Here is an 18,675-nt window from a genome sequence, read left to right as displayed (position 1 = left end):
AAAATGGAAATACTAAGTTAAGTACAAGTACCTCAAAACTATACAGTACTTGAGTAAATATTTGGATGATTTTAGGATTCCTATTTGCACACAGGTACTTCCACATTCACAGTAGATACTGTACATGGAAAATAGTCAAGTCAATTTTATTTGTATAGCCCATTATCACAAAATCAGAAATTTCATTCCTCAATTCACAAAGAAACCTCAGGAAGAGGTTCCCTCTTCCAGTACGGACAATAGATGTTGTGTGTACGGAGTAACTACATAATGAAAATACAACATAGACAATCCGTATGTCAAAAAAATTATACATATAATGTGAACATTTATGAAGGGGTGGATCCAGGAGGACGTCAAGCACCTTCCAGTCGTCGCCAAAGAAATAGAGGCTGAGCAACACGACCTCCTCACCACCATGGAAACTAGAGAGAGGGCAAAATTTAGTTTTTAGTTCACATTTGCTTTGGCAATGTAAACATGTGTTTCCCATGCCAATATGTATGTGTATGTAAGTAAACACAACACTTAGCTTTCTTACAGGATGCTGCCTTGCAATGGGCCTCATGGTGTTTCAGATTAGTTTTGACATTAAGTAACTGGTACTTCATTTGTTTTACAGATGTGAGATGTGACTGCCTGCACATTTCTGCTTTTTTTTTTCCTGTCTGACTTTTTAGCTCTCCAAGCTGAGTGTGAGGGCGAGGGAGCTTCAGGAGGAGCTGAAGAGGAAAGAGGAGGAATGGAGGCAAAGAGAAGACGAACTGAGACGCAAATGTGAAAAGGAGCATCAAAAAGCAGAGGAGTGGAAGAGGCAGGAGCAACAGAAGAGAGAGGAGGATTGGGTGAAGAGAGTGGCGGAGGAAAAGAAGAGGGAGGAAGAGCGGAAGAGGGGCGTTGAGGAGGCCCATGCTCAAGCTGTTAAAAAGTGGGCTGAGAAGGCGGCTATTCTGAATTCTGAGGTGAGTTTATAAAAGTACTAAGTATTGTATCTAACCATCAAACCTCTTCATTGTGTTCCCTCCATTTAAATTATTGAATTGATGCTTTTTTCCTCATCACAAACTCAAGTCGAAATATCACACAGTTATACACCTTCATCCGCAAATTAAAAGATGACTCGAATCGTTCAATTAAAAATCTAATTTGCATGTTTAAAATAGCCTCTCCTCTTTTGAACTTCCATTTGTACATTTTTGTCTTCAGGCCCTAATATAGTGTCAACTTTTATTCACATTTTTTATGATGTAGTTTTTCTTAATTGAGCTGTTTTAGTATGTCTACTTCCAGCACTACAGAAGACAGCAGGCATGCATGTACGCGCACTTGTAAAAAAAGAAAAAACACAAAAAACGACAAAACACTTCACCTTAATTCAGACCTCAGACACTCTCTCCTCTCCTCCACCCCCACATCCCCTCCTTCCTTCCATCCTGCCATCTCGCCACAACCGCTCCAAATTAATCTGCAAAATATTGATTTGAGGAGCAAGGGGGTGGGGGGTTGGTGGGGGCAGCACACGATTGCGGCCGCATATTAATACGAGCGGGCCGCTCTTCGTCTCTCCTCTATACTTTAAGATCCTCATATCTTCATAATTGATTAATGTTCCTTTGTGAAGTGGGGATGAATAATACATTAGTGGGCCTGCTGCACCCTCAGGCTGATGAGAAAATGTTTAATTTCAGTAAATGTAGCGCTCCCTCTCTCTTTCTCTCTCTTTCATTTTCCCTCTCTGGTTATTTGTGAGTGTTGGAGAGTGTGTTTGTGAGTTTTCACTCGTGAGCCGACGACTAGAGGAGTGTTGTTGATTTGCTTTTTTCGTGTTTACTGTCGGCTCGAAGCGCGCGTTAAGCATCACAAACAAAAGGCAGCGTCTGCGTTTGCAAACACCGAATGAATAAATTGGCGAAATGAGCTCCGTGTTGTTCCATTAACTGATATAACTGCGAGAGCTGTGTCACTTTTTTACGAGCTGTTTGCCCTCAAAAAAAAAAATGAAATCACCCCTTTGGACATTTTCACACATGTTGCGTCAGAATGCGCTGGGAACATCAGCTGCTACATTATCCATCGGCAATCAGTGAAAGCATGCAAATGTGCCATAATAAACCCACCTGATGGGCACAAGTAGCCTCTTCAGCAGCCTGTAAAGGTGCCGGGAGGGTGACATATGTCATCCGCTGTGACTGGCACAGCCTGACTCGGCTCAGCTCATCTGCTTAACAATGCTAATTATGCTAAACAGACGCCTAATGATGATGATTAGGGATTTAAGAGCTACAACATGGCATGCCTGCTGTGTGTGTGTTGGCATGGGGGTGAAAGGGTGTGGGGTGTCTGGCACCTGATGGTGAGCATCTGTGTGTAGAATAGATAAATGAACACACACACACACACACACACAAGCAGGTCTCACTTCATGCCTACTTAGCTTTGCTTCATTTTCATTTGAACTTGTGCCAGCGTTGAAGGGGGGATCTGTACACATGCACAGCTTCATACGTACACACACACAGAGCGCTAATTGAATAAATAATTCTTATCCGTTAACAAGCATCCTAATTAGTTATGCTAATCAGCCTAGATAACCCAATTAACCTCATAGAGTGAGGCTCCTCTGTGTGTTTATACGTGGGTGTGGATTTCTATGCCTGAGAGCATATCGGAGACACTTAAGAAAACACATTTGCCTAATTAGTTTTCAATGACAGAGACAAGCATTTATGTTTTTCTCATGTCCTTATTGTTCTGCTTTTGAATGCGAGGTAATAGGCTTTCCACACCGAGGCAATAAGTGGTATTGAATTCTTGTAAACAGCGGTTTTCTACATGCATATGTGAGGATAAATGCATTTTATTCTGTCTGCCTTCTGCCAGTCTGTGTCTCAGTTAGATCCACATGGACATTGTATATTTTTACAACTATTATAGTAGTTTAAACAGAGTGTGTATTTGTTCAGGGAATGTCTGCCTGTTCCATTAGTTTATGTCCTTGGAAATACAATTTGGCCCCGAGTTCTCTCCGTTTATTTAAAACCTTCAGTCAGCATTCCCATCCTAATAGTGAGCCGTGTTTCCTCTCGTTTAGCTTCGCCACTCATTATCCGGGCCGTGTGGAAGAGACAGTGTTTAGAGAGGAGAGGGAAAGAGAGAGACTTGGAGAGGGACAGAAAGAGAGAGAGAGTACAAGTGAGAGCAAACCAGAAAGAAGAAGACAGAGGGGGAATGAATGAGTGACTGAGTGAAAGAGAGAGAGAATGTAGATTTCCTTTGAACTTGACCACAGCTCCTTGTGCTTCTAATGAATGGCGAGGAGAGTGAAGAGGGAGGGAGACACCCAGACAAGACTGTCTTTGTTGTGCCTATGCAACAGAGAGAGAGGGAGAACACAACAGATTTATGTCTTACAGGAAGTCTCCTAGATTTGTGGTGTCGCAAATGCACCGCCTACCCCGAGTCAACTCCACGCTCTGGCTTTTAATTAATAGTTTCTGTGTGCACACTTGTATTTATTGGGTGTTCATGTTTGTATCTGTTTGCCTCTGTGGCACGTGCTTGTGCACCTGCGTTTGCCACATTTAGGCCTGCAGTTTATCACGTGGAGCTTATAAATGATAATTAGTTTTGCTCCTCTGGTTTGGTTTGTATGGCTGACAGTGGGAGAGCTACAATTAAAACACAATGTCATCAATTTATTTGTCATGTGTTTGGGTTACCCTTAGTTTTTCTCTTTTAGAAACAGTTTACTCTCAAAATTGATTACGGTGTTTTAAAAAAAAAAAACGACTAAGGTATTAAAGGCCAATGCGCCCAACATTAGCATTAGGTCACGGCACCTTCGCTAATGTGCTAATGGAATTCACCGTGGCGAGCTAAACTGCGGGGCTTAACGTCCAAAGCCTGCACTTTTGTAATGGGAAGACCAAACACTGGATGCTACTATGTGCGGCGCAGGTCTCGAAAACGGGGGGGCGAGATGCTAATATTAGCTCGTGCTCACATCAGCTGAGTCATCTCCTCTGTGTCCTTGGCTTATTAACTGATTTAAGACTGATTAGATCAGTCTTGCACGAGCGTGCACACACTGGCACGCGTACACGCCAAAATTTGAATATCAAAATGGAATTGCTTGACCAGTGGAAACTAGATTAATTCAAAAATGTTTGCGTCAAGGTGTGGGTAAAAAGCGATGACTGTGCGTATTGTTAATGCACCTTGCAGCGTTTAAAGCCATTTATGACATTATCCAAAGCTCATGTTATGCAAACACGTTTTGCAAGTCAAAGCCACTTATGTTGAGAATGCTTGATGCTCCTTCTTCGCCACGATTTGACTTCAGGAGATCATCAGCATAGGTATTGATTTTGCACTCCATTTGATGGAGTTTTAGTGAGCTAAAATGTGTATACCTCTTCCATAATAACATGCCACAGTACCAGAATAATGATGTCGAGCTCTGTTACACTACACAGATACCTCGGATATGATTTTTTTTTTTTTCTCACATGGACAGTGTTCACCCATTTACCACAGCGCTGTTAAAGCGTCTCTTTATCTTTGTCAAGGTTATGCAAACAGATTGGCCATTGCTCTGCTCCCAACAAATGCCACAAATAGCTCCTCTTCTCTCTAGTCTCCAGAAACTGTCAAGAGATTGCGCCGTTGCTACCAGGTCAAATCTCTTGACAGCCAAACAGCATGGTGGGTGATGTAAGTTTGGCCTAGAAACCTCCCACATCCTTATTCTTCCCTTTTGAAAAATCATTTCTATTATGTCATTGTTGTGGTTGATGTGAGAACCCACTGCACTCCCGTTTCTTCCTATTTGAATGCGTTGCTCAGTTCTACTGTGAGCTATTTGATCAGCTCAGAACACGGCGTTACACTTTCAGATAGTTGTTCTGGTAAACAAGAGAGTGTTGTCTCTCGCTGTCTGTTAAGAGTTTGAAAGTGGAGTGTCAATTTCACTGTTTTCATGTTCGATGCGCGGCAGTACTCAGAGTACTCAGCCAATGTAGAAATGCGTACGTTGTGTGTGCGCCTGCTTGTTTTTCTACCTCTCTGTACGTGTGACAGTTTCCTCTCAAGATGTTAATTCCTCTCCTCCCTGTTGTTGTCATGCTAACACCAGCAGCGTCTGCGCCGGGGAGACGAAGACATATTGGTGTTAATGAAAAGCCCTCCTAAACTCTCCTCCCCGCATGAATGTTTAAACATGCTTGTCATAACATTCATTCGCTCACACATGACAGCTAGCATCTGCAGCTGCCTTGCTCGCCCTCAATATTTTATCATACCATCTCCCCTAACCCCAGACTAGCACAATGGCTGTGTGTTGGCAAACGGAATTATAATGACTCAAAACAGGCCGTGTTCAGACTCACTGCCAGCGCAGGCCATACATAATGTATTCAGCAACACCACAGGCCTCATAATGGTACAATTAGTCAGTCTTAAATATGAAAGAAAGAGAGAAGGGCCATATGAAAGAAATGTGGTGATACGCAGAGAGAGAAAGAAAAACAGAAAAAGAGAGAGAGATAAACAAAGATGATCAGAGAAAGAAAGAAAGAAAGAAAAAAAGCAACGCAGAAAACAAGGGGCGAAGTGTGTAAAGGAAAAAAGAACAAAGAACAAAGATAAATTCTCATGTCCGTATACAGTTTGCTATTCAGAAGTCCCATAACACGGCAGGTCAGCAGTTGTGACCTTGGTGGTTTTGACAGAAGTGGTTCACCATGGTAACGGTTGGTCGGCAACCCTCGGAACACCCCCGCACCCTTCATCACTCCCCAACCTTCCTTACTGCCTCTCTGCCAATTTGATTGGACGCACAATTGAAATGTCATGCCTCAGCAGCACACATGCACACGCACCAGATCAGACTAGAAACAGTGGTATGAAAAGACACGTTGTACGAGTCAAAGTGAGAGAAACCAGAGACAAAAGTAACACACTATGAAGGGGAGGAGGGTTTTTTAGTTATATCACTGTAGTATTTCAGAAAGAAGCACAAAAAGTGCGCTGTGTTTATCTGAACTCATAGTTACAGGGTTAACATTGTGTGGCGGGCGAGGGGACCTAGGCACAGAGCATCAAAGCAGAGAGGCTCGATGTAGCCGCCGAATACAGAATCAAATGAATATTAATGCGGAACCAATTACCTCAGGGAAATGTTGTCTGTAGGTTAGCTTTGCTAACACACGCGTCTCACCTTTAGCAAAGTGGAAGCAGTGGGGGGGAAAGCCTGGAGGCTGGACAGCACTGATGTATTCGTTTTCCCTCCTAACAAGCTTGTCTACCCCTTTCTAAAATAGAATTGTCCACCGCGCACCTCCTCCCCTCCCCTCTCATTATTTCACCTAGATGCAAACTGCAATTTAAGAAAAAAATGAAGTAGGGAGAGAATAAATCATACAATTCAACAATGCCTATGGCTGAGAGGGAGTTAATTTTGGCACCATGTCTGACCATGTTGTTTGTTTACAAAGGTTTGATTTTATAGATATTTTGCTGCAATATTGGCTAAAAGTGTTTTTTTCTATATCAGGTTTGGTTGAATAATGGAACTTTTGGATATAAAATATTTAATTACGATTAATCACATGATTGTCTATAGTTAATCATGATTAATTGCAAATTAATCATACCTTAAAGAGAGATTTGTCAGGTATTTAAAACTCTTATGAACATGGGAGTGGGCAAATATGCTGCATTATGCAAATGTATGTATATATTTATGATTGGAAATCAATTAACAATAAAAAAACAATGACAAATATTGTCCAGAACATGGCAAACTGCAACCCAACAGGCAACAACAGCTGTCAGTGTGTCAGTGTGCTGACTTGACTATGACTTGCCCCAAAACTGCATGTGATTATCATAAAGTGGGCATGTCTGTAAAGGGGGGGAGACTCGTGGGTACCCATAGAAAACCTATTTTCATTCACATATCTTGAGGTCAAAGGTCAAGGGAGCCCTTTGCAAATGGCCATGCCAGATTTTCCTTGCAAAAATTAGGTTAAGTTTGGAGCGTTATTTAGCCTCATTTTCGACAAGATTGGTGCCAATGGATTCCTTCGATTTTGTAGTTTCATAAGATACCATTCCATATGCACTGTAGTTTTAAAGCTGAGCCTGCTACAACCTAAAAACTGCAACTTGCGTTCATGTGTTAAAGGAATTAGTGGCGTTAAAACTAATTTGCGTTAACGCGTTGACTTTGACAGCCCAAAATATATGCCAATAAAGAAAAAAAAGGGCTTTTAAAGTCCCTTAGAAGCACATTTTCTTCTCTCACACCTTTCCCCCTATGCAGCAGTTTTGAGGCTCTGTAGCGGTGACATGTATACTATCTTGTTGCGTGAGCGGCTTAGCACAGTGCACCACTGATCTGTGCAGGTCTCTAGCTGCTGCTGATCTGCATAAGTGACTGTGGCACACTTAAAGCTGCTCGCTCCTTAAAGCCCCTTCTAAATCAGTGTTAAAGCCTTGATAATAGACCTCACTGGCCAATTGATTGGCCTTCATATGTTTACAGCTCACTTTAATTGCCTCAAAAATACCATTTATCAGCCATGTGTGTCCATGTTATGCATGCATGTGTGCGTGCAAGCGTGCCTGTCCATCGACAAAAAGGCCTATTGATTTATCAGCATCTGGATTTGTCCCGTTCGCCGTACATAAAACCCCTGCGTATGTGCTGTTCAAAATGGGAAATGGCCCCATCGATTCCCTTAAGTTGGAGCCCAAATGCTAAAGATTTTTGGATAAGCTTTCTCATTATTTAAGCTGAAATCAATAGGGGAGAGCATGGGTCTAATGAATGAACGGGCCACAGATCAGATGGGGTGTGCTCATCCCTGGCCTGTCCTGGTCGATCTGTGTGGGTGCGTGTAAGTGTGTGTGTTTGAGAGAGAGAGAGAGCGAGAGAGACAGAAAGAGAGAGAAAGAACCTGACTATTTGTACATCACAAAGCTTTTTCCTTGGCACTCACAAAAAATCACACCGTAGGTCCATCTGTTTCTTTATTTCTTTCTCTTCATTTGACCCATTGCTGTTTCATTAACTTCCATTTGTTTTTGTTCCACTTTTTGAACCTCAAGTGCCTGAAATGTGACAAAAACATACAGTATATCAAATTCAGGACAGTTTTTCTTATCATTATTATTATTATTATCATTATTATTATTGAGCCGTTTCCCCATCACACACTCTCTGTCTCTCTGTAGTTGGCGGTCAGCAGGAAGCAGGTGCAGCGACAGAACAGGAAGCTGTCAGAGTCTCACCAGAAGGAGGAGATGCTTCTCTCTGAGGTATGGAAAAAAACACAACACACTGCATTCATGTGTGTCACTGTCCTTACATTCATTTAGTTGTGTAGTGTGGTTTAGATTCCTCTCTCACCTTTAGCTTGACCACACCACGGTCCAATATAAATTATAAATGCAATGGAAATTCATCATCTGGCCTCATAAGGCCCAGTTTCCCCATGGGGATCAGAGTAGTTTGATCTTATCTTTTTGCTTTGAACACATCCAAGGGATAAATAAATTACAAAATAAAATGTATACAACAGCAATAGAGAGGCGAAGTCCCACCCCTTCCGGTGGACCACCATGGGACCTTATTTTGGAATAAATATGAGCAGTAGTCAACAGCAAGAGACAAATATTTGTTTTGATCCCGTTTGAATTATGCCACGTCTCTCTCGCTGAATCTACGATGAATGTGTGTTTCGTACTGGGATGCACCCACATCAGCAACAGGTCTTGCTCGTTCCTTTGCTTCCCGGCTGATAAAAAGACCAGGAGTTGGTGGATAAAACAGATCAGGTAAGCTGACGTTTCATTTGTGCGTGGAACATAGCTAAGTTTGAGACGAGAGATGTAGTTCATTGAGCGGTTTGAGACAAAACTAGATGATACTACGACAACTCTACGACAAAACTGTTACTTTCTTGACTTGCAAACTTATCTTTTAAATTGACAAACATCATATGTGTGATTCATGGCCCTAAATCAAATGGGATCAAAAAAATATTTGTCTCTTGCCGTTGACTACCGTACATATTTTTTTCTGAAATAAGGTCCCATGGGGTCCACCGGAAGGGAGGAACTTTGCCTCTCTATACCTACTGCAAGTGATCATTGACGTGACCCAGGAGTGAGGATTTCAAAAACAAAATAAGCCCTGATACTCAACACTAAAATAAAATGTGATTAAACACAAATCTGCATAGGAATATAATATGCAGTGCATGTGGCTGTTAGCCAGTGAAACCAAAAATTCAGCCGGAGACAAACACACACGCACACACACACGCACGCACACACACACACACGACTCTTCCCAACCGCAACCCCTTTGGCTGCCTTTCTGTTTTTTTCCACTTTCCATTCTTTCCACTCTGAAATATCAAACGATCCAGAGTGGTGTATCTCTAGGAAATTGTCTTAGGCCGAGCGTGCAGACACTGCCTTTCAGAGTACATTTACCAGACGACTGCTAAGAGTTTCACTTTGCGGTTTGGCCAACTCATGGGATTAACTACATTAATTAGCCACAGCTGATACTGCAGACAGTTGTCACGTCAGATGGTGAAAGCGACACTCGCCAGCTGAAAATGAGTCTGCAGACATTCAAAGTTGATAATAAAAGGATAAGATTGTGGTAATAATTAAATACCACAAAGGCTACATGCAAAGTGGGCTACTTTTTAGTGGATTTCTGCCACGTGGCTTCAAATAAGAAGAACAGTGAGTAATTTGTGCATATCAACAATATCAACATAGAGTGCAAATATCACTAACCAGTCCAATTTCCAAATAGTAAACTCCCCGTCCCTTCCCCTCACTCCCCTCTAAGGTGTCCCGCCTTTTGCGACTCATAAATATGGAAGGCGAAAGATGATGAGATTCACGGACAAGAAAGGAATCAAAATCTATTGTTGCGTGTCCTTTTCCCCGTGTAAAGTTTGGATTAAATGTCACACATTAGCATGTGAACTTTTAAATGAGCTTGTTTGCTCTCCGCGGTGTGGGGCATGTAAATACCCATCTTGAGTATGGAATGGGGATTGCTTAGTCGGGGGGGGGGGGGGGTGGTTCACAAGAATTGGGGAAGTGTAGGACATATTTGAGGGTTGCACCGGCAATTAGGCCGCAGCGAGGGACTGGAGTGCCAAACAGCTCTATTGACTGGTTGCGTCTGGCTGGTGTTCCACACCTGAAGTGGCAGATGGGGAAAGCTCCCTGTGGCTTCCGGTGATTGGAGGGAAGGAGATGATTGACAGGCGCTCCCAAAATGAGATGATTGACGTGCACTGTCACAGTGAATCTGCTCGTTGGCAAATTCAGGTGCGAGTGGAAAGAAATGTGTGTGCAAACACGCATGGATGTGGGTACATTGTAACCATGGAGCAGTGTAGCTCAGAGATATTGACCATCAAAGATTTCACATATTAACTGCCTAAAGTGTTAAAACTTTTGTGGTATTGTTCGATTCAGTTTTTACTATTTAACTTTCAGAGATTAACCTATAAAAAATAGCCAATTGGACTGTTATCAGGCCATTAAATAGGCGTTATCGGTCGCTAGAAGCACCATAGATGTGGCTTAATAGGGGCCTATTACACCCAATTGTAGGTTTTATCATCTATTCACATGAAAGATCACCGAAATAAGGAAGACGACAGCGACCTCTAGCGACCGTTGCCTAAAACTAACTGTTTTTGTTACCCAAACCTAAAAAAAAGTTGTAGTTTTTGTTGCCTAAACCTAAAGAAGCCCTTTTGTTTGTGTTCAAAACATAACATTTCGTGCATTTTTACTTGTTAGAACAAGTTGCTATTAAGTTTCGCTTTCACTTTAACAATGTAGTAGGTGTAGTAGGCCCCTATTGAGCCACATTTATGGTGCTTATAGCGACCGACAACGCCTACTTAATGACCTGATAACAGTTGAATTGGGTGCAGCAACAAACATATAGGAATGATAATATGTAAAATATAGATTTGTCCATGAAGTTTTGTTTAAAAACAGACATAATCTTATATTCCTGAGCTCACAATGTGCCTTGATGATGTGCATGCGTCGCCGTGTTGTGTAAGATATTTGATAGTAACCAAACACCATTCTATATTTGCACGTTTTCTTTCATTGACTGCGATTCCCTTTTGTTTTAAAACGCGAGGCTGCTTATTTATTGACATAATTTCCTCTCGGTGAAGGGCTTGTGTCTGTAAAACACATTAAAATCATAATGCAATCTTTCGCTAACCCAGGAGCAACGTTATTGTTCTATTATACTCACCGAACAACAGCTTCCCAGCCTGTTTATCAATCCAATATCTCATAATGTGCTCTCTGCTTGGCCATTTTGAATATAAAAAGATCCCACACTGTTATTGTACCATATTTCCTATATTTAGTATCAATCTCTTGTTCTGACATGGATCTGACACATCCAATATGATATTTGATTAGTTGTTTTGGGGTTTTTCTGTTGTTGTTGTTTTTTCATAGTCTCCAGGTGATATTGGATACATGTGCAGAGCTGGTATTATGTTGGCTGTTTCATCTGGGTATAAAAATGATTTAGTGTGTGCTCAGCACGCGGTGTCATTGACTAGCTTTAATTTCACTGCAAGGGTGGGCTTTATTACTCTGCTACTCCCCGAATGTGTGTGTGTGTGTGTGAGAGAGAGAGAGTGGATGTTTCTGTGAACATATATTTGTGTGTTTCCATGCTCTCTCTTGTAGCAGCATGCCACACCTGTGCACGCACATACACTGGTGCATATCTCTGTATATCTCTCCATGCCTGCTGCATATCCAGCATCTTCAGCATGTAATTACCATCCAATGGAACTAAACCAACACCAGCTCTCACATCGCACTCCAGCCAAAAACCAAACCGGTGGTCCCAGTTCAAGAAACAGAGGGGGCTCCACTTTTAGCCCGTGACAAACCTTACTTTTGATCAAATGCTACAGAGCCATAATCATGTTTGTGCCACTGAATTCTTTAACCTTTCCATGACCCCGCTGAATGCCAGCGGCCCAATCACAGAACCTAATTGAATCTGCTCGGCGGCGCCCCCCCGACTGATGAAAAAATAAAATTGGAGGTGAAAAATGAATACAGCAGCAGAAAGAGAGGGAGGAAAGGGGGGGGGGGGTCGCCACTGCAGCTTTATAAATACACAGATGTGCTCACAAACACACACGTACACACTGTCACACCTTTTTCAATCCTGCAGGAGAATGGGGAGTGGGAAATGACGGAGAGAGAGAGAGAGAGAGAGAGAGGGGTTGGGCCCAGGTTTCTCATTACCCCCTCGGCCCATTCGGAGGATATTCCTATAAGATAATCTGATTTATTTGCAATTTTCCTTTAAGCGGCTTAGTGTTTACCTCCAAGATTAATATTTTTCTCTGTTATTAATATCAGACTGTAATTAGGAGTGATGTGCCTTGCTCCGCGCAGCTCCGTGGCCGCCAGGCAGCCAGCTGGATGAAACTCTTGTTGCGACTCTGTGATCCACAAGACAGAAAAAAAAAGAGAAAAGAGAAGAAGGAAGTTTTAAAAAAAGGAGGAACGAGGCTGCAGGGTGGGGATGTAGAATTACAATTGCGGCATATACCTGTCTTTGTGTCTACGGGTGTGTGTACGTGTACGAATATGGGAGTGTGTATTTCTTTAGTTTATGTGTGTGTGACAGTGTGATGGTCCCCTCTGATTGATAAGGTGTCTGTGCCGGCTGCAGATTGCTCTTGCTGATTGCTTCTGAGAGCTCCAGCTGATTTATAATCAGAGCAGGATGAAGGATTGAGCTGTGGATTGCTTATCTGTTTAGCCCCCCTCACAACATAAACTGACAAATTATCATGTTGAACACACACACACACACACACACACACATAGACACACACACAAGCACATGTGAAAGAAAAAAAAAAAGTAATAATACGGACCTTCTTATTAAACACACACACACACACACACACACTGGCCACACATAACATAAACGGGTTGATTCATCAGCACAGTCACACTTTCATGATTGCCCAAAAGAGTGCAATCACTCTCATTTGTTTACATGTCAGTATCAGATGTATGGAAGTCAAGTTAGGTTGCAATTAACTTGTTTCTTGCACTTAGAGTTTTGATTTGCTCCATGCTGAAGAATCATTTGGAAGAGTCTGTACCGATGATCAACGACGTGGATTCTTTGTTTTGTTTTTGTTTTTTGACACACACTTATTGCCTGATATTTAACTGCTTTTCTGTACGCTTACGCTCACATCCCTAGATTCTGCACTGTAGGAAGAGTGGCTAAAATGCTAATATTTGTCATTATTTTGTGTTGTTAATTGATTTCCAATAATAAATATATACATTCTTTTGCATAAAGCAAGCATATTTGTCCACTCCCATGTTGATAAGAGTATTAAATACTTGACAAATCTCCCTTTAAGGTACATTTTGAACAGTTAAAAAATTTGCAAGTTGTCGCTATTAACTATGGACAAACATGCGATTAATCCCGATTAAATATTTGAATTGATTGACAGCCTTAATATTTATATAGTATAACTAAAGCAGGTGTTTGTTGTTTTCGATAAAGATGCTGGCATATTATGTGAGACTAATTCCACTTGGCAAGCCAGAGTACAAGCCAGCAAGTTTAAATGCTGACAGGTTTAGTGTGCCCTATGGCACTGTGACAGCTCTGTGAATGTGAGTGTGTGTGTGTGTGTGTGTGTGTGTGTGTGTGTTTCTCTGTCTCCACGTCTTTCCGTCTTTCTCCTCCTTCCCATTCTTACCTGTCTGTCTGATTCTATGTTACTTTCTCTCTTTTCACCACAGTTGTTTGTAAATGCACAGTGACAGAATCACAAAAGAAGCACACAAAACACAAAGTACAGGAGCACTTGGCATCACACACACACACACACACACACACACACACACACTGACGAATGGCAGCAATTAGATGGGGAAACCAAGCATGTGAGGACAGAGGAGCGCTGAGGGGCTGCAACCGCTGTATGGAACGCGTGTGTGCGCGCGTGTGTTGTACGCGTTTGTGTGTATTTGGAAGTTGTTTTTTTTATCCTTCTAATGCGCCATCCATCTGTCTAAATATCAACACTGTCTCATATGTCACCGGACGGTAGCTTTGGTGGGGAGCAGTTTGTTTTGGGGTGTTAACATTTGCAATCAAGGACCAAATGAGAAAAGGACTGGATTACAACATTATCAGTTTGCAGAAATTAATTGCTCCCAGAACTAAAGCTGGAACAGAAATGCTTTTGTATTTGGCAGCAGCTGCACAAAAACATAAAGACACAGTACAGACAGAAAAGAACAAGAATGCTTGTAATTTCGGTTTTCTCTTGCTCTGGTTCCTTGTCAGCCTACGGATTTGTTTAACCCATTGACACTGAGACCTTGAGTTTTTCTGAGCTCCTCTGCTCGGTTCCCATTGGACGAATAACCTTCTCACTCCAGTCAGAGCTGCAGTCACTTCTCATCCTTTTTAATGTGAGATTGCATCTTTGTGAGAAATTCCTCACATCAGCCTCTCCTCTCTGAATCAATGATATCTCTATCTGCTCCAAATGCTAATAAACAGGTCTCTATCCTCTATCTCTATCCTTACCTAGTTCTGCATCTTTTAGAGGATTCCCCTGCTTTTATTGAACACTTTGGTGACATGTTGTCACAGACATAATGTACGGGTAATATGTTCTCGTCTCTTAATTATTTTCAGGCCGCCTTTCTTTTAGCTCGCATTTCATATTTTTTTTCAATCCTGCGTTAAGTCTAGATGAGATGGCACTGCCGACTTGCATATTTGAAAGTCACTATTCATAATATACAGTAGTCAAGCAATATAACAAACAAGTCAAGTCAGATTTAGTTGTATAAAAAGTAGGGCTGTCAAAGTTAACATGATAATAACGTGTTAACGCAGATTTGTTTTAATGCTCCTAATTTCTTTAACGCATGAACGCAACTTGCGATTTTTAGATTGTAGTGGGCTCAGTTTTAAAGCTAGAGTGAATATAATGTTATCATATGAAACAAGATAACCTAAGGAATCCATTGGTACCAACAATGTCATAGTAGTTTGTTGCGAAGGAGGCTAAATAACGCTCCAAACTTACACTAAATGTTGGCGATGAAAAACTGACATGGCCATTTTCAAAGGGGTTCCTTGACCTCTGACCTCAAGATATGTGAATGAAAATGGGTTCTCTGGGTACCCACGAGTCTCCTCCTTTACAGACATGCCCACTTTATGATAATCACATGCAGTTCGGGGCAAATCATAGTCAAGTCAGCACACTGACACACTGACAGCTGTTGTTGCCTGTTGGGCTTGAGCTTGCCAATGTTATGATTTGAGCATATTTTTTATGCTAAATGCAGTACCTGTGAGGGTTTCTGGACAATATTTGTCATTGTTTTATGTTGTTAATTGATTTCCAATAATGAATATATACACACATTTGCATAAAGCAAGCATATTTGCCCACTGCCCTGTTGATAAGAGTATTAAATACTTGACAAATCTGCCTTTAAGGTGCATTTTGAACCGATAAAAATTGTGTGATTAATTTGCGATTAATCGATTAACTATGGACAATCATGTGATTAATCACGATTAAACATTTGAATCGATTGACAGCCCTAATATTTATATAAAAAGATGTAATACACACTGTAAAAACACTTTAGAAGTGCATAACAAACAAAAATTTTTTTAAAACAAACTCATATTGACACCGGTTACTTTCCCAGGCTTTACAGATGTGAAGAGGCCTACGTAGAATCCAACTTTCCTAAAACATATCATGTGTCTGTCAGTGTATTATATTCCAAATATTTGTGGAGGATGTGCTGTGTGTGTGTGAGAGCACATTTGTGTGGGTTTGCGTTATTAACGGTCTTGCTCTTCATGCCAACTTTTTAGCTGATTTATCTTCTCCTCTGTGGGATTGTGCAGATTTTACAAGCAGGTGTATGTGTATGTGTGCGTGTGCCTGTAGATTTGTATTTATGACCGTTGGAGATGTGTGTCAGACACCGCCACTGATGAATTACTTCACTTCTGATTGCTTGCATCACAAATCATCCCCATATTATAACCCTTCTCATGCAAATAAGTAGGCACCGTGTGTGTGCGCCTGTGCGTTCGAGAGCACCGGAGAGAGGGCATGAATACACGTGTCTGCAAAATAATGCAAGCTGTTATTTACATATAAACTGAATGTACACTGTGAGTTCATATACAGTATGTATAGCCCATGTATAGTATCTATGTGTGTGTATTATGAATCGGTAAGTGTGTGTGTGTGTGTGTGTGTGTGTGTGTGTGGTAACCCTGTATCGCTGGCGAGCTCATTTCTCTCAGAAATCAAAGTTAAATGGGTCATCTATCATGAGAATATGTGACTGGGACACTTGTCTCTGCCACGCTCCGTATATGTGTGTGTGCAAATATGCACACAAATGCAAGGTGTGGTGCAAAGGCAGCATGTGTGTGTGTGTGTGTGTGTGTGAGCTTCTGCAACTGCGTGCACCCTCTTGCGTGTGTCTGCATGCGCGTGTGTATGTGGCGGCCACTTGTCTTTGCCCGCGCTATGATTAATGGTTTACATTGGGCTGTTCAGCCATGCATGTTTCTTGGTTTATCGTTTTATGCTGTCTCCAATTAAAGCTCCATAACTTGAGTGATGGCTTCACGCCAGTGTCCATCAATAGAGGCCATCAGCGGCCTCATGCATTCAGGATATGGAAGCCACACACTAACTATTATCCTCTTGTGTCAGAGCCGGTGGGCAGTCTGCGCGCGCACGAACATGCAGATTTCTTTGTGTGTGTGTGTGCGTGCACGTAAAGTGTAAAATATTGATTTTAACGGATCTTTAAGAAACATCTGATTTACTTCTTAAAATCTTAAAACAAATGAAATAAATTGTCAGTGGGGTGAAATAATGCTACATTTTTATCTAATCAATATCAATCATAAGCTAATCAATCAATTAATCATCCTGAACAAGTGGAATCTTCTCATCTTTCTTTTCTTTCTTTCTCTCTTTGACATTATAAGGAAAGCAAAACTGAAAATCTTCACACTAGAATAGTGCAATTTTTTGCAGTGTGTGCATGCATGTTGAATTTTGCATCTTTGTGTTATCATGTGTGTGTGCCAGAAAAATGGTACATACATCTGGACGTGGGTGAGCTCGTCCATGCGTGCGCCACGCAGGCGTGCACGCGCAATATCATTTCACGCAATATTATTTCTCATATAGCTGTAATGACATTAGGCCGATATGTTGATTATACTGTCGGCAAACAGCAGCCTGCTGATTGGGTTAGCATATTACCCTATATCACATCTCTCCATTCATCCCTGTGTTTTTTTTTATTGCCCTCATTTTTCCAAATCACTTCCCACTTCCCCCCCAGTTTCCTGGGCGAGGTTCCAGGCTATGCAAGCAGGTGATGTGGAGTAATATGATGATGGGAAGGCACAACAATGCAAGAGAAGAAAACCCAGAGTGCAGCTGTTGTTGTTACACGTCTGGATGTAGGACAAAGCCCAGTGATAGGATAGCAAAGTGTTAACTTTTGTGCAAATATAAGGGTTAATAAATATTTGATCACGCTGACAAAAAACACAAATGAGTGTGTGTGATGGTTTCTGGTCATAATGTGTTGTGGATAAGGATGAAGTAAAGGCAGGTGTGCAGATTGGTAAAGAAAAATAGGGTGTGATTTAGTGGAGACCCAGAATAAGTAGGGGGTGGGGGGGGGGGGGCGGCAGGAGGCAGAGAGATATTTCAGAGTGGGCTACTCAGATTGTTAGAGAGAATGAGATTTCATTTGCAGCTGGGACATTGAGTGATGACACCCGTGGTGTGTGTCCGTCTGTGTGTGTTCACATGTGTGCACACATTAATGGCTGAATGTGATTTTCACATATAATAAATAAATAAATATATAAATAAATAAATAAATATATATATGTATATTTATGTATTATGTATTATATATATATATATATAAATATATATATATGACATTATATATATATATATATATATATATATATATAAATATATATATAAATATATATATAATGTCATATATATATATATATATATATATATATATATAATATTAGGGCTGTAAATCGATTAAAATATTTAATCGGAATTGAATCGTACATTTTTTATCTGTTCTGGGAGTGGGCAAATGTGCTTGCTTTATGCAAATGTAAGTATATATGTATTATTAGAAATCAATTAACAACACAAAACAATGACAAATATTGTCCAGAAACCCTCACAGGTACTGCATTTCGCATACAAAATATGCTCAAATCATAACATGGCTAACTCAAGCCCAACAGGTTTTAAACATTTTGCGATATGCTGAGTAATGCGATAAGATACAGTATATTGCGATATATTGTGATTCATTACCTTTTTTTGACTGCAAATTATGCAGTTTGTCAACATCTGCTTTATCTAATAAGATACAGTTTCAGAATGAGTTTTCATTCACATGTCTTGGGGTCAGAGGTCAAGGGATCCTTTTGAAAATGGCCAAGCCGTTTTTTCCTCGCCAAACTAGCGTAACTTTGGA

The 18,675-nt window shown here is 41.1% G+C and overlaps 1 protein-coding gene across 1 annotated transcript in view; it reads left to right on the top strand.

Annotated features, from left to right (window-relative positions):
* LOC141759347 (uncharacterized) overlaps positions 1-18,675 on the top strand; it is a 110,764-nt gene that overhangs the window by 28,626 nt on the left and 63,463 nt on the right. The window contains exons 6-7 of the mRNA XM_074621341.1: positions 681-962; positions 8,239-8,322. Coding sequence (XP_074477442.1) covers positions 681-962; positions 8,239-8,322 — 366 coding nt within the window. The remainder of the gene's footprint in view (positions 1-680; positions 963-8,238; positions 8,323-18,675) is intronic.

Source organism: Sebastes fasciatus, chromosome 21 (genome assembly GCF_043250625.1).
Source record: "Sebastes fasciatus isolate fSebFas1 chromosome 21, fSebFas1.pri, whole genome shotgun sequence".
NCBI lineage: Eukaryota > Metazoa > Chordata > Actinopteri > Perciformes > Sebastidae > Sebastes > Sebastes fasciatus.
The sequence above is the reverse complement of the archived record's forward strand: the minus strand, read 5'-3'. Positions and strand labels throughout refer to the sequence as shown.